The following is a 24,763-nucleotide window of genomic DNA, read 5'->3' on the forward strand; positions in this document are numbered from 1 at the left end:
TGCATTTTCCTCATTTCTTTGCCCTTTCTGATTATAACCAGTTTGTTGGCCTTTTAAACTACTGAACCAATGTTTCCAAGAAACTACAGTTCTGAGAGAGCCCCTACTGAAGCCTAACTGTTAACTCACTTCTTATAATCAGAGGAGCAGGTAACTGGATTGTTTCCATTGAACGAATTATTTTACCCTTAGTTGACACCTATGTCTCTGTCACTTTTCTGTTGTGGTGCTTCAGGCTTACCATTTCACTGCCCAGAGGAGCTAAGTGGCACTTGCAAGCAGGACCTTCACGAAGTGAGCTCCTACACCAGGGGGTATGTGGATAATAGCCACATTTAAGTGTATAAAGGAAGGTTATTGAGAGTGTTAACTGTATAAAAACACCTAATATAGGGCCTAGGACAAACTAGGCATTCAATAAATGTATGTGTGTGTGTGTGTGTATATGATTTATCTCTTTCCAAATTTCCCTTCTGACTGTCCTAGAGGATACATGTAATAGATAATTTAATTTTATCTTTGATTTAGCATGACTGCTATCTTCCTGATGTCCATGGTTTTTGGCCTTGCATGTGGGCAGACAATGTCTTTTTGTATTCCAACTGAGTACACGATGCATGTCGAAAGGAAAGAGTGTGCTTATTGCCTCACCATCAACACCACCATCTGTGCTGGATATTGTATGACACGGGTATGTAGTTCATCTCACTTCTTTTAGCTGTAAATTAGCTAAACCTAGACTTAGTCCATTTCTATTAAGAAAGGAAATGAGATAAATCACAACCTCATTTCCCAAACATAATGGTTATTGGCTCCTTAGAGGTAGAGTGCACAGGTTACAATATTACATGGATCTACTCAGCACAATGGGTAACAGATAATTTTATGACAGTTTTACTTCCAAAATGTATTTAAACCATATCTTGTTCCCATGATCAAGGATAAAAGAGAGGAGGGTGTCACTTTTTCTCTATGGGATTCGGTGTGGATGTGCTGAGCTGGTAATGGGGAACGGGACTAAGGAATCCTTCCCCAGGCCTATTTGTGACAAAGGAGTGTAAGTGAATTAATTTTGATCTGTTTCTGTTATCTATACGTTTCCTAAAGTCCTATCACGTTGTGCTCCTTTTTCTGTTCTTTCTTCAGGATATCAATGGCAAGCTGTTTCTTCCCAAATATGCTCTGTCCCAGGATGTTTGTACATATAGAGACTTCATGTACAAGACTGTAGAAATACCAGGATGCCCACACCATGTTACTCCTTATTTCTCCTACCCTGTAGCTGTGAGCTGTAAGTGTGGCAAATGTAATACTGACTATAGTGACTGCATACATGAAGCCATCAAGACAAACTACTGCACCAAACCTCAGAAGTCCTATGTGGTGGAATTTTCTATCTAACTTCAATAGTGATGTAATTTGCAATTTGGTTAAATGTGTTCACCTGGAATACAACTAATAAAATATCAACCTATTTCACAACACCTTATGTACATTTTGAGTATTGTTTCATCCATAACCATAGCCATACGTTAGAGAGAGCTTAGGGGCTTTAGAAGAAAAGATGAATGAAAGAGCTCATATGAAAGATGGTTTCCACACGAATGGGCAGAATGCAGATAAAATGGAGAACAGGGGCATGAAATACTAATGAAAGCCAGCCTTGAGCAAGCTCTCTTAACGGAGGATCATGAGGTTTGTCCTGACATAGACAGTGAATGTGTGAATGTTACAGAGTTGTAAGGAAAGGGTAGTGTGATCAGAAGCTGAAAGAACATATACCATCAGGGTACTGGCAACACCTCCTTCCAAAGGCTAGAAGCAGTACTGGAGTGGAGGTGGAGAGAAAGGAATATGTGAAGCCTGCAATATAGTATTTTATCCTCATCATTCAAATGCACAGGATAAAACTTCGTCAAACCTCAGTAAACAGTATATTTTACTCTAAGAACTATTCTCTTTAATTTAATTACTCTGGTGGGCCAACTGACTTATGAAAGTTATACCCTGAAAGCCGAGAAAAGAGGCCACCGGTCATTTTACATGTGGAAGTCTAAATCCTTTGTAGTCTCTCAAGTAATAGGAGACACTTCATAGCAGTTATACCAAAAGCATCTTGTGCTGTTTTGGCTTTTGAGGTCATGAAAAATTAGTATCATTATGAAAAATTTTAGGGATGGGAGAAAGCACTATGGGATTCAATAGAGTAGAATCACCTTAGAGTCTAATCTAAACCTTCATCAATATTGAAATACTGTTTTCCAGTAAATGTGCTTGGTAAGCAGCTGTTTATTTTTCTTTTCCTTCCTTAGATACTCTTTCATGAGAGTTTGGTCTCAACAGATGCATAACGTGAGACAGACCTAGTGCCTTGCAGAGTTGACCTCAAAAGGACAATTTATCCTGTATTTGTCCATTTCTCTCCATCCACTCTGCTACAAGCAGGGTGAAAATTCTGTATTTGTCCATTTCTCTCCATCCGCTCTGCTACAAGCAGGGCCAGTTGGCTTTTCTGTACCCCACAGTCACTGGTTGCATTCAGCTGGGCATCTTGTAAATGTCTGCATGCTGATAGTGCCTGGGGGGATGGTGAGGTGCTGTTGATGAATTCGGATCAAGCCCATGCTCTGCCAATGGGGAAGGAACAGTTGTACATTTACATCTACATTATTTTTACCTTAATATCTCATGTTGATATTAGCATGATCTCTAAATATTAATCTGAGGCTTTGGGTTCTCATATCACGTGATAATATGGACACTTAAAGCTGCAGGATTATAACATCCCCTCTGAAGACTACTCAAATATAGATCTTTGATTAATGAGTAAAAAGTCTAATGTTCAAACCTAACTGGCACTAATCACATGTGACTTTCATGGAACGTGAAAAATATTTTCCAAGGACTTGAACTATAGGAAGACTGAGAGATTTAGGGAGTCCTCTTTTAAATAGTCCAGCTCAGAAGATATTATTTAATGGGCGTCCTCAACCTGCCGAGAGGAGAGTAGAGCTGGACATGGGTGTGGTGGGCCCGTATCATCATGGAGCACAGAAGCCTAGAGAGGGTGCATCAGAGACAACTTGTTTCCTCACACAGAAGGCAATCCATTGGGAATAGACGCATATGTAAATTGTATTAAACTGTTCTTGAAAGTGGAGTTGTCCAAGACAAGGAATCCTAAAGAAGGAATTTAGGGATTGGAATGACCAACAATTTGCTTCAACTAGATCCAGAAACTTGGGTATATGGAAATGCTGTTATGGAGGGTATGGATGTTCTTTGGGTTTAAAAGAGGGAGAATGAATAGAGAGCTTAGAAGTGGAAAAGTGAAAAATCATTGCTTGTGTAGTAAGAGAAAGACAGAAACTTAGGAACACCTTCTGAAGTGGTCTTTAGACCTAAAGTTTAAAGGAGTCAGTTTTTGGCAGAGGAAGTTTGAGACTCTGTGCTTTAAAAAAAAAGTCCTCCTGGTTCTTCATGTGATTCTATAATATAAAGAGTTATTTCATAACCAAATGGATTTGGGATCAGTGCAGCAGCAGTGTCTGCTTGTCTAATGGCCAGACTCTGGGAGCAAGTGACTGTGCTGGGATGGGGGGGTATATCGGCAGGTAACAGCATGATGCTTCCTGATAATAGGACATTCAAGTAATAAAACTTCTCTTTTATGTAGGACACTGCCCCTCCCTCCCCCTTTTTGAGCAGCAAGTTTGAGAGCAATAAAAATTATTTTATTGAGGTGACTTCCACTCTAACTCTATTGTTCAATGTTCCCTTCTTCCCTACCCTCTCATCTCTCCTGGATAATTCCTACTTATCTTTTAAAAAGACTCTGTCTCACTTTCTCTCCTTCTGTTACCCTCCTTCCACCTGCTATTTTTGCCTGCCTAGCATCCATGTCCCTTCTTTGGGTAGCTGCACTTTGACTTTCCATTGGGGGTTCTCTCCACTCCTATTTTCAATTCAAATGGTTTGAGTGGGGCTGATGGAGGTGAGTGCCCTACTTAGGCTCAACCAAACCTGTCTGATTTAGTGATGGGCATGTGACCCAATCTCTTCCAATAGGAATCAGTCCCAGGGCTTTTATTGTAACTATTGGACAATGAGGAGTGCATGACCTATTGAGGTTCTTAAGCTGATAGAATGTGAGCCTAGAGCCACTGCTGGCCATCTTTGGCGTCTCCTGGAAACAGCCAACCTGAGAATTAAGCCAACCCAGAAGAGAGCAAGAGGAGTGAGAAGGGGAGAAAGACCTATTGATACCATTTGAGCCTAATCTGAAGCCAGCTTCAACCCTTAAAGAAATCATAACTTTCCTTTTCTGCTTAAACTAGTTAGAGTTAGGTTTCTGACACTTGGAACTGAAAAGTACTGACTGATTTAACATAATTCCTACTAGTTTCAAAAGATGCTCCTGATCCCATTCCCCAATTCCTCCAGAACCTTGCTGTTCCCTCTTGTGTCTTCTCTTCCTTCCTCTTTATTGACTCTTTCTCCTCAGTATGAAGCATCCTTCAATCTCTCCTCATCTTAAAAAAAAATGTAAAAGCAACAACAAGCAAACAACCTCTCTTGACCCCGTGCAACCTTCTATTTATTTGCCCCTCTCTCCTTGAATTCTTATTCCAGGTTCTTTGTGAAAGAGCCCTATCTTAGTCTCTTCAGGCTGCTATAGCGAAATACCACAGACTGGGTAGCTTAGAAACAAACAGAAATCTGTTTCTCACAGCTCTGAACGCTGGGAAGTTCAAGATCATGGTGCCAGCATGGTTGTATTCTGGTGAGAGCCCCTTTCCTGGTTCACGGCCAGCTACTTCTTGTTGTGTCCTTGCTTGGTGAAAAGGACAAGGGATCTCTGTGGTGGGCTCTCTTTTATAAAAACGCTAGTCCAATTTATGAGGGCTCCACCCTCATGACCTAGGCATGTCCCAAAGGCCCTTCCTCCTAATGCCATCACATTGGACATTAGGATTTCAATGCATTAATTTTAGGGGGACACAAATATTCAGACCACAGCAAGCCCCCTACACTATTTACTTCCTCGCTTCTCATTCTCTTCTCAACCCACTATGATTCGACTTTCATTTCTATCTTCCCTTGAAACTGTTTTCAGTAAGGTTAACAATGACTTGCTAATGGTCCAATATACAGGACACTTTTTAGTCCTGATCTTTCTTGACCACTCTGCTTCCCTAGAGGGCCCCATGGAGGTCACATATCTAGATTCACAACATAATACATCCACGGCATTTATAATCAGTCCTAATGAGACTGAAGTCAATATGGTCTCCTTTCATGCCTTTTCTTTTTATCCTTCTCCTCTAAGATGACTCAAAATCTATGCTATGGTCTTTCGTAGGCAACAGTAATGTAGTTCAGGACTGTACTTGCTTCTGGGAATGCTTGGTGCTGTGGGAGTGAAGATTGTAAACCTTGTGAAAGCAGGGCTAGTGCTGTGATAATCTTGTGTATCCTATTGACCCTTTAGACACTGTTAAATGTAGATCATATGAGAAACTTGGGTTTGTATTAATTCAACCTTGGATGTCCTAACGAATTACACCCATTTCAGTAAAAGAGAGTTTAGATGGCAGCTGTTGAAGGAATGCAAGCCGCTAAGAGAGGCCCTCCTGTCTGAGATTAAGAAATGGATGGGGAGTAAAGAATTGTTTTGGGCTTTTAACTTACTAGAGTAGAGGATTCTAATTTTTTGAACTTTGATTTCTCACTGAGGTCTTAACATGTGAGGTGGCTCATACTGTTCGAATCTGGGCACTACTACGTTTATGTCGCAGATTGAGGAGCTGTAGTTCTACTCCAGATTTCTTTCCTGAGCTGTAGGGCCATGTAGCCAGTGCCTGTTTATATTTCCTCTTGAATGTTTTGTAGTCATCTCTAACTTGCCTCGTCACTACAATCTGCTTTTCCTCCTGTGCGCCCCTATCTTCCAGCTGCCAAGAAACCTGAGAATGATTCTGGGTTCCTCTTTCCCTCAATTTCTCTTACATCTGTCTACTTCTTGGTAGGATTTCCAGTACATTAGTTAGAAATCCTCATGACCCTGGCCTTTGTCCTCCAATCATTGTTCAGACTGAAGCTAAGTGATCTTTAAAATGTTCAAATTTGATTTTGTAACTCACTGTTTATAATTTTCCCAGTGACCTCTGCACAAAGATAAGACTCCTCAGTACAGTGTAACAAGGCCTTCTATCTCCTCAGTTCTTGACACGCTTTCTTTGAATGTTTCCACGCTTCCTCTGTTTCACGGTCTTCTTGCATATTGTTCCCTGGTAATCCTCTTTTCTTCTCTACCCCTATTACTTTTTACCTAGCTAATTTGTACAGGTTCTCCAGGATTCAGTTTAGATACAAAATTCAGGAAACCTCTCTCCCCTGACCATCCTCCCCAAGGTTGAGTGGGTCCGCTCCAGGTTAATGACTATCACAACACTCATCTCATGGTAATTACACCTGCCTGCTTTTCTCTACTCTAAGCTCGTTGAGGGCAGAGACTTGTTCATCTTAGCATATCAGTATTCTTATAGTTTTTTCAAATGGACAAAATAGTAGCTCCAAAACTAAGTAAAAAAACAGTTCTAATGTTAGAATGGGTTACATCTTAGAAGGCAGAGCAGACCCAGAGGAAAATATAGGGACTCTGGCTATGGCTATTGATATCAAGTCTTTGAATTAAAAAAGAATTGGGAAATATATCAAAAGCTATTCATTAATTCAACAAGTGGATGTGTTCCAACAGGTGTTTGGTATCATGCAGAAGTATTTCAGTTATGTATGATTATGCGTGTTTGATTTATAATTAAAAAAAAACTCTTTATAAACATAATTATAACCATGGGTATTATTCATTAGTTGCTAGGCGTGCTAAGCACTTGGTTGGTTGTTTCTTTTAATTTAAATTTCTCCTATTTAAGGAAAACCATTATAAATTATACAGAAAAAACACAAATACTAAAACTTTGCAGAGGTTTCTGGCACATTCGCTAAAAACTTTAAGAAATCGGTGTAGATTTTGCTTTGCAACATTCCAGACATAGCACTTCTATTCTTCATGTTTTCCATGCCCCCAGGAAATAGTCATCCAAACAGTGGGTTCCAAAAATCTATTTAGCCTTCGTTGTTATAATGAGGATACCACCAAAATGATTAATAACAACATTTTCCATCGGTGTAGTCTTTTTATCTTTCAAAGGATACCTATATACAATACCTTACAGGTACATTTTATAGGAAAAAATAGAGTTATATTGAAAACAAGTAGGAACTTTTTGTCCTTCTTAAAATACACCTTAACACAAATTTGATTTTGATGAGCCCAAACTAAGACAATGTAGTTAATTGGCTAGCTTCAAGGGCCCATGAGTGCTCCCTCCTAGGGGTGAGGAAAGTGGTTGCTGAAATTGAGGGGATGGTGGTCAATGGGGAGGGCAAGGGAACAGTGAATCAGGAAAGTTGAGGTGTACCTTCTGAATTCCCAATGGCTGCCCTCGGGGCCATGGAAACCACATTTTACCCATGACATGGAGGGTGCCTCTTCCTTTTAATATTTGATAAACTTACTTCAGAGTGGAAAATATGCTATCTCCTTCACTACTATCTTCCCACGAGCCTCATTCTCACCAAGCCAAAACTATTAGTGCTGCTCACAGGGGAAAGGAGAGCAACCATTGTTGATGACTGCATGGGGGACTACGCTGGACCCTGTGTCAGTGTGCAATTTTACAAATTGTACCATGGATAACAAATGAGCTATTCTGGGGAAGAGACGTATAATTTGGGTGAAACAAAATTAACTAAAATATAACTCTATATAATGAAAGTCCTTAAGGTGTTGCTTTTAAGTCCAGTTCTCAATAGTAACATTATAAGAGGGTTATTGCTCTTGCCTTTTTTTCACCATATTGTTTCGGTTGACTGGTGGTCGGACATTTAGATAAGTTGAGAGAAGGTGTGTATAAAGATATAATAGGATTTTAAGATAAATCAAACAAACAATTCCAGTACATAGAAAATTTAATTTGAAATAAAATATTTCATCAAGAAGTTTTAATTCAGCGCCTTGGCACCAGATGCTTAAGAAAATGTTTTGGTCAGATCTCAGATTAGTTCAGGTAAACAGAAATAACCAAAAATTTATATATAGGTATGTGTGTATATATATACACACACATACCTATATATATACACACTCATACCTATATGAATACATATATTCAAGTTACATATGCATATAGATTCAAGATATATATGGATTTAATATACATATAGATTCAAGATATATATAAATCTACTCTCACGCTGGGGTGACATTCTCCAATTTTACTCATTGCACATGTCTTGGAAAAATTACTCCCCAAAGGGGTACTTTAATCATATATGGAACAGATCTCTATTTTTCCACTTCTAACTATCATAGTCTTCTTTAAAGTTATTAATTCAGGTATAAAATGAAACTCACTCTTGTTGAATTAGAGACGATTCCGAGCTGGAAGAAACCTGAGTATGCACTTGGGCCTGTTTCCTGTCTTCAGGCAGACAGATACACTAAAGCCGCCAAGAGAGATGGACAGTTTGTTTGTTGCAGTTATATTTTTCAATTACCAGGTACATGCATCTATTTCATGAAGTGATTGTCTTGGAATAACCTTTTCACTAGCTACAGAACACAGGAAAGTAGCCATGCACAATTAAATGTTTAGATTGCTTCCAATCTGACTTTTTGTCTGGAAAAGCTTCCTCCAAAGTTAGTAGCAGTAGCAAGCATGGCAGAAGGAAAAATGTGGTTCTCTATGGGAGGGAGGCTATTTCACATGGTTAAGTCTTTTCAGCAAAATGTTTTGTAAAAGTTTCTTGGGAGCACACAATTCCCTTTAGTGCATACCCAAAGACTTTTATTCTCATATGTGTACAAACTCACTTGGGGGTCTCCAAAGTCCTTTGTACTTTCACATTTTTTTTGGCTTTTTAAGATGTAATAAAAAAATCCGCCATGATTTACTAAAAGTACCAAATGTTAAAAATTGACAAATATGTCAATTTAGATCCTAAATTTGAGTTTACATACCTACAATGAAGCATCAAGACCATAAAAGAACATGAAAACTTTATTTTTATAGGGGACTTCACAGAAAGAACATACTTCTGTTGTGTGTGTCTACGTATTTTTGTTTCTGTAGCTTATCTCTGTTGTGTGCACGCAAGAAGGAGAAGGTTCTTTTATTCGTTTATTTTGGTTTGGCCAAGGATGCTCATGATAGAATATTTGAATTATGAAGAATTTTGTTTTATTTGTTTTAAGTGGTGAAAACTGTAGTTCTTAATCTATCAAGAAGAATTCTCTAGGTCAATAAATAAGAAAAATACAAAAAATTAGGAAAATACGTAAACTCAAGTTATGAGGTATTTCAAAGATACAGTGCCAGTGAAAATTCTCTTTCCCACAATTTGCAACTGCCAGAGCTCTTGCTTTAGTCTTTTTATCCTTACATTTGGAGAAACACAGCCAAGTCTGAGATAAAAGCCCTTTTGTGGATGTGGAGGTTGCAGTAGTTCAGAGGAAAGTCAGAAAAGGAAAGTAATAAAGCAATATTTAAATGTCTTTATATAAGAACAAAAATATTTCTTTAAAAACTGTTAAAAGACTTTTTTAAATCCTAAAAACACTCGCTTTTATAGAGCACATGATTGTCTGTGTGGCCACTGTTTCCAGAGGGAGGTTTCTTGTTTTTAAATAGTAGGAAAGTATGACATTCAAATTAGATTTTCCATGCTATATTTAGTTTTACAGATGTGTTTAGTTCTAAAACTGTCATTTATTGTATTCTGGGGAGAGTATGTATATAAAAAAATCCCAGGAAACCCTTTCACCCAACTCAGACACAGTCAATTTTAACACCGCACCACGATCTCTCACTTCCTGTAGCTTATTGCTTCTGTTAACTAGAAATCCCCAAATTCTCCGTATCTAAATTGCCATGGCTAGAGTCTGAGAAAACGACCTGTTATCACTTTTTCTGAATAGCCAAGTTTTTAAAGTTTATCAAAGCTTTTTGATGTTTTTCTCAGAGTTCAATAGGTTGTTCTCTCACATTACAAGAATCAGGAATTCCCAGCAAGCAGACTTCATTATATATAATGCATATACCAGGAACACGCAGATCACACTTGATTAGGCTCCTAGTCAACATACACGGGCATTCACTCAAGGGGTAAACCAGTAATGAGCCAGACATACACACATGTGCAAATGTACAACCGACAGCAAATTATTTTAGATCCTACGTCCTCTGAATATTAAAAATGAGCCAGGAGGCAGCTCCTGTGACATTTGTAATGAAAACTCTAGATTGTAATTTTCATGGAGAAGTAGCTTCATATCACATCTCGTGAGTTTCGTATCGCACAGCAAAGGACCATGCTGAAGATCATGCCCAGGATCTGAAACACAAGGAGCCACCTGTTAATGATGTTCAAATGCTAACAACTGATAAAAAGGTCAGCAAACTGCTTGGGTATTTATCTAACTCACATTAGACAAATAACTCATTTGTCTCAAGTTAATGAATAATTATAACCAATAATTACTGGTTATAAATGGCATATCTGCTACTTAATTATAGGCTCATGGTTAAAGACTTCCATATTAACTCTGCTTAAAGTGCATTCCTATTTTATTTTTGTTAAAAAGTAATGCAGCTCTGCTTTAAGAAAAGGGCTCTATTTCTAGATTAGAGAATAGTTCTTAAAATTTTTAAAAGACTAATACATCACTGGTTTTGGAATTTTATATTTCAGGTTAATTCTAGGTCTCTTCTATATATTTACTTTGAAAAATACATTTATAACCACTAGTTGTTTAAATATGCTTGTGGTCTAAATAATTTTCTATTGCTGGAAAAGCTTTGAATTTTTGCATCAGTGACTACATATTAAAAAGTGGAACATTTCTTCAATCCCAGTCCATTTTTAAGTGCAAATGATGCTTACTATTTAACTCAAGAGTTTTACCAAAGCATAAACTGAGGCGTTTGAGCTATGGTATTTCTGACATCTTCTGCCTCTTGGATACTTCTTTGAGAAGCCAAATACTTGGCAAAATCAATAGCCACTTATATGGTTTGAGTAGAAGGATGCCAAAAGATCCTTCTTGTCCTCAATCATTTCCCCTACAATTCTGCAGAGCCTGTGGAATGCTATCTGTGGGTGCAATGTTTACAAACTATTGTCAATGTCTGTTTACAGAAATCAGTATCATAACCCTGGTTCTCTCCTCACTCCCATCCTACATCAGACTAGGATCTGTAAATGCTAAACTAAGAAAAGTAGGAATGATCGGTTATTTCGGAGGGAAGGGGCAGACTTAAGCAAGGGAAATAGGCACGAGCAGGACTCCAAGCTTCTAGATGACAGAGCTAGGTGTCCGTGTGTGGCAGGGGAGACACCTAATGGACATTTGGTTAACTGATTATACTGTGCAACTCTTACCTTAAGAAGAAAAGACTTAAAGAAAGAAGAAACTCTCGAGGTGCTGATTCAAGATGGCCAACAGAGGGCATCCCCCTTGACCGTGGTTGTAAGGTTGGATGCAACCCCTGCTTCATCCTGGTTGTACTCTCAAGGGATCCCATTAGAAAGAAAGTTTTTCAGCCTCATTCTGCCACTGTCATGAGTCAGGCAGGGGTGACCACTTCTAGGACGCTCATCCATTGAGATCATAGAATTAAGAGGGTCTATTTGATACCTCTGTTAGGCAGACAATTTTCAAATCTTCTGCCTCAGAATGGCAATTGGGATAGCCCCAGAGCAGGTGGGGAGGGCCTCAGAGATGTCTCTGGCTTGAAAGATCCTCAGCATAGTATTTTCACCCGCTGCCCCACCTCTCTGTGCTCTACATACAGAAAAGAGGAAAGATGCTTGTGTGTCCCCTGGGAGCTGACAATTCACTGATTTCCTCTCAATTCCCATTGTGCCCGCCTTACCTTAGGCCATGAATTAATCTATATAGAGGGCTAGAGGGTAGGTACTATATTAGCATTAGCTATTATCACTTAACTCCTGGACAATGGAAATCACCTTTTTACTGGCCTATCTGACTCCAATCTTGCTTCCTTCTACCTTTATCTCCACACTGCACCACAGGTCCTTCTAACCCTCAATGTCTCCCCCTATCTTAAGAATGAAGCCCAGCCTCTCAAAAAGACACACAAAGACCTCAAATACGTGGACCCTCACCCCTGATCCAGCGTCATCTCTTGCTACTCCTACCGTACCCTCTGCCCCTATCAATTCTTGCCCGCTCTTCTTTTGTACTTGAGGAGTACCAAGCCACCTGCAGGTGCCTGGATGCACTACGCTTCACACTTTCACACACGCTATTCCGTTTGCCTGGATTCTGGGTTTGGGAACACAGACTATATAGACCGCTAGCACTTACTGAGTGCTATGTTCCAGACACTTTATAAGAATTAATTCCTAATAATATTTTATATGTATTACTCCATTTAATCTTCACAACAATCTTATGAGGTTGGTACATTAAAATCCTCATTTTATAGATGAGGGAATTGAGGCATAGAGAAATTAAGACACTTTCGCATGATCCCAGGGCTTGTAAGCAGTGGAGCTAGGACTTGAATCCAGACAGTGCAAGGCCAGAGCTTGCACTATAATCACTACCCTATGCTGCCTATGCAAATCACAGGTGAGAGAGATTCGCCTGATATGTCACTTCAAGTCTCTAACAGTAGGAAGAGACCTAGAATTGACAATCACTTGTCCAGTTTAAACTTGGTGGCCTCAAAATGGGAAGTTATTGCAATGATAAACTGAAGGTCATAATTAGGTTAAAGTTGAAGCTTGTATCATATTTTAGAGAACTAAGTACTGATGTATCTAATTAGCTTTGTTCTCAGAAGATGTCCCGTCAACAAATGTCTTACTCTTTCATGAGAAATTTCTCCTAAGACACTGCCATATCACACTTGAAGAGAAATAAGATGCAGACGTTCAAGGCTTCTTAGAGGGCAAAAAAGGTAAATTCTGGTAAAAAAGGTAAATTTCTCACCGTGAAACCTGCAATTCCAATACCGACAATTCCGATGAGCTGGAGCTTAACACTGATTGTGGTCTCAATTTCATTAATGCAATTCTGTTTTGGGGGAAAAAAAAGTCAGGAATAACAACTGATAGTATGTATGAATCACTGCCCCGACCCTTCTCTACAGATCATCTTGTGAGAGTTAATCCATGTCAGCTTCTGCTCACATCTAAACCATTCCCTTAGATAGTATCACTTTGACAACTTTAAAGCAAAAATGTAGTTTTGGGAAAAAATACAAGCCTTTCCTTTCGGTGGAATTTTCTTATTTAGGCCAATGGCTGCTTCAGAGCCCTGAAACCTGGCTGGAGAAAGCTATTCTGGGACCTGATGCATTTAAAAATTGAGGGCCTCCTCTTACTTTCAGCAAATAAAAATAAGTAAAATATCCCCCAAATAACAGCCCCTTGCTTTTGTATTGTCATTTATAGTTTAAAAGACTTTCCACATATTTGATCCAATTTACTATGCAAGCTAGGGCTTAAGCAGTAAAACTCTAAAAAGCCTGTACGGCTTCAAATGAAACAAAGAAAAGCCAAGTTTCTTTGTGGCTCGGCTGAGGGGATCCCTATCCTTCCATCTGTGCCTCAGAGAGACCTGTGCAAGGCAGATTCAAAGAACCGTCATACAGGGGGGAAAATTGGGCAGGGAGCAGAAGAGATCACTTGCTATTAGTTTCTCTAGCTTCTATTTGGAGTCCTCTTAAGACAGAGGTATGCTCTCAACCCAGTTTTGTCCCTAGGCTGTCTGGCTTACCACTGGTCAGCTCCCTCTGATGCCTGCAGAAGCTATATGAAACCCTATTCTCCTGTCTCCTATTGTACTCCATGCTTTCAACAAACATTTCTTGAGTATCTGCCTGGCATCAGCCACTGGAATGGCATAGTGGATATGGAGATAATAGACGTGGTTTCCTGTGCCCTCAGGGGCTCCTGGTTTAGAAAAGGACACAGACCCACAAGAAATAATTACAGTACGTTCTGGTAAAAGTTTGAGATCCCCTGCTCTAGATAGTGGCTCCCTTACTCACTGGAGAAAATGAAAGTCGACTTATAGAAATTCTTCTAACTTTCCTCTCCTTCACCTATAAACTTACATGCTCCATTCATTCCGTGCCAGGCACTGCTGTAGGGTGTGGGCAGGCACAGCGAACAAGGCGGCACCGCCCCTTACTTCTTTCTCTCTCATCAAAGCCAAAGAAGTGCCCTTCTCTGTTGAACGTTAACCCCTTCACTGGCTCTGAGTCTCACTCCCTCTCATCTCCTCAGGAGGCTGTGCTGTCAGTTATCTTGTTTCCTTCCTACACATTCAGCCTCTCCTCCTCTATTGACATTTCCACTCATTGTATAACACCATGCTCACGATCTTCAGTCTAGAACAAAAAATTTCCCCTCAAATTCTGTCCTCCTCTAGCTCTGCCCACATCCCGTCCTTTTTTTCACAGCCAACTTCTTTTCGTGAAAAACAAACTAACAAAACATGTGTTGGTTTACTTAGTTGTAAAAGGAATATGTGCTTATTGTTGAAATTTGAAAAACTGATGTTAAAAAGAAGAAAATAAGAAAGATTTGTATGCCTACCACTAAAGATAATTACTAACATCGTTGGTGCATTCTTAAACACAAACACACTCACACACTCAGTTCATTATTTATATACAACTGTGTGCTCTTTTAACTTAACATTACAACTTCAAAAATATCCCCTTTCAATAAAAATTCTTTGAAATTGTGACTCAATGGCTGTAAAACATTTCATCATAAGATAGGACATAATTTATTTAGATAATCCTCTATTGTTACATATTAATGGCCTATCCAGTATTTTGTTCTTACGAATAACACTGTAATGAATACCATTGCACAAATATCTCTGTCCACATCTCTGATTTCTTTTCTTTAAAATAAATTTGAGGGGCCAGCCCCATGGCGCAGCGGTTAAGTGCGCACGTTCTGCTTCGGCGGCCCGGGGTTCGCCGGTTCGGATCCCGGGTGCAGACATGGCACCACTTGACAAGCCATGCTGTGACAGGCATCCCACATATAAAGTAGAGGAAGATGGGCACGGATGTTAGCTCAGGGCTAGCCTTCCTCAGCAAAAAGAGGAGGATTGGCGGCAGTTAGCTCAGAGCTAATCTTCCTCAAAAAAAAAATAAATAAATAAAATAAATTTGAGAAGTGGACTTTCTGGATCAAAGGGCATGAACATACTTAACCCACTACTCTTGCATAGTTATACTCACCTATAAAAATTTTGTACCAATTTCTCTGAAAATGCTCATTTCACATCATTTTCGCCAACACTGCATATTATTATTAAGAAAAAAAACCTTGGCCAGTTTCATAGGTGAAACAATGGCATCTCTTGATTTTAACTCGCTATTATTTTCTAACACTACCATTAATTGCCTACACTTTTTATGTGTTTAACAATAATTTGGATTTTGTCTTTTCTGAACTCTCTTTTCCACTCCTTCACCTAAAGCCTAACTCCTTGAAAGGGCAGCTTCCCTCCTGACGTCTCGTTTCACGCAGCGCGCGCCCTGTCCTCACTCTGTCCCTGGTGCCAAGTCAGCGGGCACTTTTTTAAAAGCTCAGTCCTGTTAGCTTTTCAGTACTTATTTTTGAGGACCTTCTTCCAAGAAACAAACCATCACGTTTTCTGCTTCTGAGCCATTGCTTACGCTGTTCCCTCTGCAGGCAAGACTCCTCTACCTCTCCCTCCCACTGCTGGCGGGGTTACTTCTCACGCTTGAAGATTTAGCTGAGACATCACTACTCCAGTCAGCCTTCCCGATCTCTCCAGCCTCTGGCCTCACCTCAGCGCCCCTCTGCGCTTTCATAGCACCTGGCACACTGTGCAAACCTCCACTGCTGCGCTTTATCCATTTCTGGGTTCACCTCTCCCATCAGACTGCAAGTTTCTTGAGAGTAGGGCCTTCTTGTGACGCATCTTTGTATCTGCAGTGCCTGGTATAGGGTAGGTAGTGGATAAATGTCGAACTGACCTCAATGGCAGCACGTGGCCCTGGTGACCATTCCCTCCTCCCCCATGGTTCTCTGCATGTGTGTCTGGCTACTTCTCCTAGTTTTTTTATTTAGCAACTCTTCCTCCGCCCATCCTTAAATGTTTTTGTTACCCAGAGTTCTGTCCTGGACCTTCTTTTCTTCCAAACCTAATGGATCAAATCATATCTACAGCTGTAAGATTCCCATAAAGTACCGATGCCCAAACCTCTTTCCTGAGCCACAAACCAGATTTTCTAACTGCCTGCTGGACGTCTCCCTTGGAAGTTTCACTGGCTCCTCAAAATCACCATGTTAAACATTTAACTCATTTTCTTTTCTCCAAAATTTGCTCCTTCTTCTCTATTCCTCAGCTCGATAAATGATACCATCATCTATCCAGATAGTGAAGCCAGAAACCCAGTAGACCCTACCTCTTCTCTCAGATCTAACTGGTCACCGGGTCCTGAAGATTATACTTTCTGAGTGGGCTTCTCCTCTGTATTCCTGCCACCTGGCCCACCTTGTCACCAGTTAACATCTCCTGGCTGACAATGAGAACAGCAGCCTTCCCAGCTGGTCTCCTTGGCTCCAGGTTACTCACCTACCGTGAATCCTCCCCACTGCACTACAGTGGGCTCAGTGAAACGCAGATCCCACCTCAGACTCCACCTTCAATGGTTTCCTAAGCATAGAGTGCGAAGCCTAGACTTTTGGCTTTGCAAGTGTATTCAAGACCCTTCACGAACAGGTCCCTCCTCTTCAAAGGACTCATCTCTGACTTGTGGGGGCTTTCAGCTGCTCCCCGCTGCTGGCACTTCCCTGGATACAACCACATTTTCTTGCCTCCACACCTTTGCCCTTTCCCCTCTACCTGGAATACTCATTCCTCTCTCATTTGCTCACTGAACTCCTGTGAATCCTTCAAAATTCATCCTAAGAATTACGTCAGGGGAGCCTCCCATGAGCCCTCAAATCCTACGCCTCTGGCTGAGTCTGCCACGCTCCCTCTAGCGCAGCCTCTACTCATGTGCTACCATGTGGTGTAATGGCTCTCTTGCATGTCTCCCTAGCCAGATGGTGAGTACTTTGAGGGCACTGGCTGTGTCTTAGTCATTTCATCCAACTCAGAAGGACTCAATAAGCATTCACTGGGTGATTCATGACCGGGGCTGGAAGTAAAATTTCATCCATCCCTTCACAGATGAATGCCTAGAAGTCTCACTGTCACTGCCCCCACATTCTCACACGCCCCCCTCCTTTCCCACATCGTACTTATGCTTTCCCCAACTGCTTCACTCAAACTGCGTGGAAACGTCACTAAAGATCTTCTAAGCACCAAATCCAACAAATTACTTCCAGCCTTCATTTCCTGGTTCTCTTCCCAGCATTGACTTTATGGACAAACCATCCCCTCCCTTGCCTCCCAGGTGCGGCTGTCTTCAGACTCTCCCCGACTTGCCTCCTCCTTCACAGTTTCGCTCTGGCTTCTTGTCCCCAGTTTACCCCTTACATGACAGTGTGTCCAGCCCACCTCTTTCCTTATTCTACACACTTGCTCTGGGTCTTCCATCCACTCCGATAGCTTCAGCTACAACTAGTATGCTGGGATTCCTACACCTGTGTCCTCAACTCAGATTTCCTGTCAGTCCCACAGGCTCCAAAAGTGCAGAGCTGACCCGAACTGAAGCTTTCATCTGCCCCCAGATCTGCTCCTTTCCCTATACTGACCTCTCTTGGTGAGTGCAGCCCTACCCACCCACTCTGCTTAAGCAGAAGCGTGAAGTCTTAGCGTCCTCTCTTTCACTCCCCACTCCACACCCAGTAAGTCGCCTGGGCCCGCTGCTTCCACACCAAATCACCTCTGAATCATCACTTCCTCCCACTCCTCACCGTTTATGACTTGCTGTAGCCCCTCATCCTTTCTTACCAGGGTGGCCACAAGTGCCACCTAAGTGGCCTTCCACCATTAGTCTCAGCCTTCTAGTCCACCTGTCACAACCAGCCGCCTGAGTACTCTTTCTACAATGCAAGACTCATTCCGTTAAGCCTCTGCTAAAAGCAAGGGCTTCTCCAAGCTTCCAGGTGTGAAATCATGCCTTTGCCTGCCTCTCCAAAAACGTCTCTCACCATCCCTCTGACGCCCTGTTCTCCTGCAGTCCTGGAGTTTCATACGGCCATGCCTCTGTTCCGGCTGCTTTCTGGGCCTGGAATGACCTTCCTTTGTCAAAACTCAGCTCAAGGATTCCATCCTCCGTGAAGCTTTCCTAACTCCACGGTGTCTCCAGTGTTCCTAGACAGACCAGGTACAGAACCGTCTCCCCTGACTGGTGTGTGAGGCCACTGAAGCAGGGATCGTGTGTATTTGTCCTTAGAGTTTTCAGAAGCTGGCATAGTGCCTGACACACTGCACTTAATAAATGAAGCATTTATCAGTGCCGTGACTCCCATGGACAGATGTGGGGCAACAGTCTGGGGGGTTGTTTTGCACACCTCTGGTCCTGGTGAGTTTAATTAGTGCCATAGCATTTGCATCACTACCCAGCACAGCATCATCCCCCAGGGTAGCAGGAGACTGGGACTCAGCATCGCTTTGCTTATTTTCCAAAGAATAAAGCTGAGGCACAGAAGCCACTGCGAGAAGGCCTCCTAGAATCATACCACCCCGAGGGCAAGAACCATCTTCTACTAGATGCAGGAGAGGAGCCCTGGTAGAGAAACCTACCTTGTGCCCTAGAAGCTCCTTTGGGCATGTGGGCTGGACTTGTTCAGAGCTTTCTTTTCCACAGCACTGAAACTAGAGAGTCAGAAAAAAGCTTTTAGGACACAGGAGGGAGAAGCAGCAGCTACAAGTCTGAGCACCACTGCTAAGGACTGGGGGTGCAGACACACCAAGCAGCTACGAGGCCCCATCACTGCAACTCAAACCACCATTCTGGAAAGAGAGTGAAGAGTCACATAATCATGCCAGCAAAACAAGATAATGACTTCTCTACAGTTGTCTCAGTTTTATGATAGGAAGTGACTCAAGGCAACCCAAACAATGCAAGATGCTAATTGACAGTGTCTGTATAAATTGCTGTTTTTTAGACAGGAGTTGGCCCTTTAGACTCTTGCAGCCTGAGAGTAATTTAACGGGCCCACTAGCTAAAGTTTTATGAGCTTCAGGAAGGGCTCATTAACTGGGGACAGTCTGGGACGGAGAGAAGTGGCCACAGCAAACCCCAGGGGCTAAAAGACCAGGGCTTGAAGGCTGGCCAGCACCCAGGTGTCCTGCCCTGGGGCTAGCCCTTCAAAGACAAAGCAACCTGTGTGCTGCTCGATGTCCTTGGGGCACCTTCCAGGACACTCCTGTGACAGACAAGAACTGGCTACCTGAAAACACTGGCCCAGGAGTCTGCAGCTACTTCTGCACATCACGATGGCCTAGAAACAGGACGATCTTGCCCGGCCCCTCTCCTCCTAGCCTTCCTTGAGTAACTGTGGGTAGCTCTGAGCACTGCACTGACAGCACATTCGCACAGGACGTGCCAGGAGAAAGGGGGCGTCCGTCTCATGCGCCCCTTCATTTTACAAATGAGGGAGCTGAGTATCAGGGAGGCAAGGAACTTGCTCAGGGTCACAAAGCTGTTCAGCGGCAGAGCTGCAGCTAGAAAGGAGCTTTTCTGGCTGAAAGGTCACGGTTGTTTCTGTTCCACCACAGTGCCGCCCTTTGAGAAGCCTGATATTTATTTGGGTGGCTTTCTCAGTGTTCTTGTGTGTGCTCTTTTGTCTCTTTGGGGCACATATCCTGACTTCCTCTTGCAAACTCTGTGTGAGGCCTCTTTCTCTTCTGGGTTCTACACCTAATGCAAACCATGGCTCCGATGGTTGAAATACAGTGCTGCTGCTTGGCTTTGCTGAATTTATTCCTATTTTTTAGTCCAGGTGACTAGAGAGAACCTGGCTCACGCATAATCTTCAGAAGATGCGATGTTAAGGAAGAAGTAAGGTTACTCACTGTTGAGTGGAAGGTGATGAGAGTCCCGTTCCCCTTCTCCCTGTCTCTAAGGTAACCGTTATACGCCTCCTCATACATGGTCTGGACGTGTCGTATAGCCTGAAACAATAGCAGGAAGACCACGAGGCCAGTGAGTGGGGAGGTTTCCAATGCTCTCCTTTCATCAAGAAAACCCCTTCTTCCCTACCTTCAAGAATACATCCTTCCATACGTTATCTGTATTTTAAGATAATTCTGCATATGGAACAGATGACAGATTCTGGAGTTTCTAAGACACTTTTGAAGATGGAAGGATAGACTAACCAAGAACAATTTTCAGAGACTCGAAAGATTTCTTAGGGTGGAGTTTCTCAAATATGAACGGACACCAGCACCAAGGGGACCCCAGATTCCTGGGCCTCACCCAGGGGATTCTGATGCACAGCCAGGGTAGGGATCTGTGCATTCTTGGTTCCCCACTGGTGAAAAGTACTCAAGTCTCATCATGACATGGTTTAAAAGGCGTGCATGGCCAAGGAAAACTGCTTCAGCATTCAAATAGCATATAAGACTTGGGGAATGCTTTTTCTGGTATAAAGGTGTGTGACCCCACATTCATAGAGACCTCAAAAGACGTAAGATCTAATCCCTCTGACCGACAAATACAACCAGCTACTTTGGAGAAATTCCAAAGGAGGTGATCTTTACTTCTTCTACATGTTTATCACTTTTTTAATCTATAATAAATTCTTAAACACAATATTGACCATACATGAATTTACGTGCAATGCAGTAAACTTAAGATTCCATTCTTCCTGCTTTTCCTTTTCACTCAGTGTGTTTTAACCTTCTAAAAAGGCCACTTCCTCTGTGGGTTCTCCTGATAACCTATTCTGGACACCTACAATTTGAGCACAAATCGAAATAAACTGGCTTCAGCAGCACACAGCAGGTCAGCGTCAGTCTCTGAGGACGACGTGGTCTCTGCCCAGGCCAGCCCTGAGGACAAACGATAGTCTAACCAGAGAGGAGAATGCATGTTCTTCCCATCCCTCTTTCTCACGTCTACAGTCAAACCCCTACCCCATTTCAAATGGGATAATCTTAAAGTAGAGATTTTTTTTTTTATCATAGACCCCTTTATAAATCTAACGAAAGCTATGAACTATCTCCTCAGAAAAATGCACGTATATGCATGCACACTCAAACACACATATGCTCAGTTCCTTAACAATACTTCTGGGTTACAAAGTTCTGTGTAAATGATAATTGGGGGCGTTATTTGGTTTTATAATATCATTATGGGTATCAATAGTCTCATATCCTTTGCCAGAAAGAGAATACTTTAGCCGCCATAGAAAGAAACTGTAAGTAATTTTTACTTACTACATCCTTGCCTATAAAAGCGAATACTCCAGTGGTTACTTCAGCAGCAAATATCACCAGTAGGCAGGTGAAAAACTATGGAGGAGAGAAAATATTAACTTCATTAATTTAATACCTTTTCAATTTATTTAGCCTGATTCTAGTTCCATTTGAAAACCATCAGGCAAGGTAATAACTTGACCTGATCTAGTAGGAAGCACTGCCCCCCGTCTCCTTGTAGTTCATTCATTCATTTATCCACTGATCAATCCATTCAGCAATGGTTTATTGATCATTACTCTGTGCCAGGCACTGTCCTAGGCGCTGGGTAGACAGTGGTGAATAAGAAAAGATCTCAATGTCTCTCCTATCATGGCCCTCATCTTACAAAGGGAAAGATATGACAAATGAGTAAAGCAATCAAAAAGTGAGTAAGATAAGTTCAGATAGTGACACAGAAATCCCACCACCTAAACAGTGCCTGGCTCCTATGTGCTTAATGAAAACGTGATAAACAAAAAAGTTTCTAGACAGACAGAGAATATGACCAGGAGGGAGAGAAAGACTGGTGGGGCCTGGGCCTGGAGAAGGTGGCACTTGAGACCGTGTGGCCTGGAAGGGCTTCTCTGAGGAGGGGGTAGCAGAGGTGAGGGGAGGCCTTCTGGACAGATGTCTGTCTCACTCTCTTGGGTCTGGTCTGATCAAACTAAGGTCAGTGATAGACAAGAGAGAGAGATGCTCAGCAACAGGGGAAAGAGAGAAAGAATGGAGGGCTGAGGAAATGAGTTAGAAAGTTTATGTAACAGAAGAAGCCATCAGACAAAGCGGTCGCAGGTAAACAATCAAGGATTGCAACAAGGAACGAGAGGCTGCCTAATAAAATTGCTGTTTCTGACTGCTCATGGAGAAATAGAAAAACTTTCTGTCTTCCTGGCCCTCTTCTTCCTTCTCCTTCTTTCTCTTAGGTCACACTGGTACTGGATGTATAGCAGTTAACTGAAATTATTTCTTTTCTCTCTCTTTTTTTTAAACAGAGGTTGCTCGTTAAAATAAACCACAAGAAGGGTGTTTAGTTAAGTTATGGATCTCAAACAGCAATGCTGTTCTTGTAGATAATAGCACTTCCCTGCCTATAGGAAGTTTTTAGCTGCTTCACTCACTGTGAAATATTATTTTTTAAAGAACAATCATAATTGCTCCTAAGAATTATTAGGCACTTCCTCTCAAAACATCTTCACACTAATGACCTCACTTTTTTCACGTTCCCTATGAGGCAGGGACAAAGGTAATATTATTCTTATGCAAGAAATGGAGAAACCGAGACTCAGGGAGAGGATGTGCGTGCCAAGGTCTCAGCCGGCGGAGGAGCTGGCGCTGGAGGCCGGACAGCCGGCTCCCTTGAGGACAGTACCCTCCCCCCACTCCCCACTTACAGATCCGAGCACACACTGCGACTCCCGCGTGGCTCCGCAGCACCCGAAGAAGCCCACGGCCATCATCAGGGCCCCTGCTCCAACCAGCACATAGAGCCCTGAGGGGAAGAGGGCCAAGGAGATGCTGACCACCGCGAGCCGGCGCTGACCGCCCAGCATCAGGGCGGCTCCAGGCGTCCCACGCACAGAGTATTCAGTGTTAATAACAGAACGGGTACTTCTTGTTGAATGCTTGCTGCGCGCTTCATACACCTGACTTAACCTGCCCAAGGATCCTGAGAGGTAGGGGCTGCTGGTATCTCCAGCGAACAAAGAAAGCCTGTGCTTGCAGAGGTGAAGGGACGCGCTCTCCCTAACAGGGCCAGCAAGGCCTGGAAACCCCGTCTGTCCTGTTCCCACAGCTCACGCGCTTCATCCTCTCCATACGCTATCAGATTTCTGCCACCTCTGTAAAGTGGGTATTACTACCTTTCACATGAAATTGATGAAATGGCGTCCAGGGGTGGTCAGGAGCCAGTGCCAGAACTGGGGCACAAACCCAGGCCTTTCTAGGAGGCCCCTGGCCTCCCCTGGCCCTCTGGAATTAATGGCTGTCTCCCTCTTGTGAGAGGCCTTGAGGACAAAGTGTCTGGGAGAGAAAGGGGGCTGATGATCTATCTGCCCAGGCACAGATGGGGAAGCAGGGAGAAGGTGGGACAGGAGAGGAAGGCTTTGGAGAGGCATGGAGGACTCAGCATAAGGCAATAAGGTTTCGTGTGAATTATAAACTTTAGGGGGCAACACCCTATACAATGGAAACACAGGAGGTAGTAAGTGTTACAAGAGAACCGCCAATGAATGGAGGCGATAAGGTAATATACACCAAATAATGTTATTGTTAATATAACATGAGCCACATTTATTAAGGGCTTATTTTCTCCAGGCACTGTTCTAAGCTCCTGGCACAGATTTATTTATCTAATCTTCATGAAGCAGGTACCATTATTATCTCCCTTTTTCAGACAGAGGAAATGGGCACCAAAAGGTTAAGCAATGTGCCCAAGATCAGAGAGCTGGGATAAAAATACCTGTCTGCCTCTACAGCCAGCTCAGCGCTGTCACCCTATCCCGCCTCGCCAGCAACGAGAGCAGCCTGAATCCAGGTGATAATTTCACTTACTGCCCAAGTCAAGCCACAGGCACAGTTGTTCTCACAGAGGAAGAAAAGGGCTGAAATGTTCTTGATCTAAGAGAAATAAAGCCAAGCCTTTTCTTATTTCCTTTTCTAATGGTGAGATAAGTTAGAACATAATATGGGCCTGGCACTTGCTTAAATAATGCTGATCACCTCTATTTTATTTTTTGCATTTTGTTTATATGAGTCACCTGGAAACCACTCCCATTTACCCAGAGGGTGGGGAGCAGGCGTCCCACCTCTGGGGAAACCCTGAGCCTGGTCTGCAGGGTGCCTCCGGGGCCTCTCTGGGGCACTGAGGGTGGTTTGTGGGCAGATCTGTCTGCTCCCTGACACAGACGAAGCCACAGGCCAGGCTGCGCGGCTTCCTGCACGGCCCAGCCGTTCTCAGGGCCTTTCAGGGCCGGGGAAGCCCTGCTGCTCTACAGGCCTGAGGCAGGTACTTCTCTATTTCCTGCTGTTCCAGCTCTGACACTTCCTCCCTTTCCCTTTTCTCTGAAAGAATAAGTTCATGGAGAATGGATGTGGTAATGAGAGAAATGATGCCATATTAAAAATAACACTATTGTTGGCCCCACTGCTGAAACAGTGAAACTGTTTAGCAGCTGAAACTGCTAAAACTTATTGTTTTAAAAAAATTTCTTTAGTTTTCAAAGCTCTTTCATTTCCATCATCTCATTGGCTCCTCAA

The 24,763-nt window shown here is 42.4% G+C and overlaps 2 protein-coding genes across 2 annotated transcripts in view; one reads left to right on the forward strand and one right to left on the reverse strand.

Moving 5' to 3' along the window:
- The first annotated feature begins 529 nt into the window (after positions 1–529).
- On the forward strand, positions 530–1,406 carry TSHB (thyroid stimulating hormone subunit beta). Its single transcript, XM_046645919.1, has 2 exons — positions 530–691; positions 1,147–1,406. Exons 1-2 carry the CDS (start codon positions 530–532, stop codon positions 1,399–1,401), a joined length of 417 nt encoding a protein of 138 aa, XP_046501875.1. The 3' UTR covers positions 1,402–1,406.
- A 6,523-nt stretch (positions 1,407–7,929) lies between these two features.
- The window catches only part of TSPAN2 (tetraspanin 2), a 43,232-nt gene continuing 26,398 nt past the window's right edge, over positions 7,930–24,763 (reverse strand). Inside the window, exons 3-8 of the mRNA XM_046645901.1 lie at positions 22,900–22,997; positions 21,488–21,562; positions 20,123–20,221; positions 18,848–18,919; positions 13,085–13,168; positions 7,930–10,458 (exon numbers count right to left, since the gene is read on the reverse strand). Of these exons, the coding sequence (XP_046501857.1) occupies positions 10,393–10,458; positions 13,085–13,168; positions 18,848–18,919; positions 20,123–20,221; positions 21,488–21,562; positions 22,900–22,997 (494 nt within the window). The 3' untranslated portion in view covers positions 7,930–10,392. The remainder of the gene's footprint in view (positions 10,459–13,084; positions 13,169–18,847; positions 18,920–20,122; positions 20,222–21,487; positions 21,563–22,899; positions 22,998–24,763) is intronic.

The sequence above is a fragment of the Equus quagga genome, chromosome 18 (assembly GCF_021613505.1).
Source record: "Equus quagga isolate Etosha38 chromosome 18, UCLA_HA_Equagga_1.0, whole genome shotgun sequence".
Taxonomy (NCBI): Eukaryota; Metazoa; Chordata; class Mammalia; order Perissodactyla; family Equidae; genus Equus; species Equus quagga.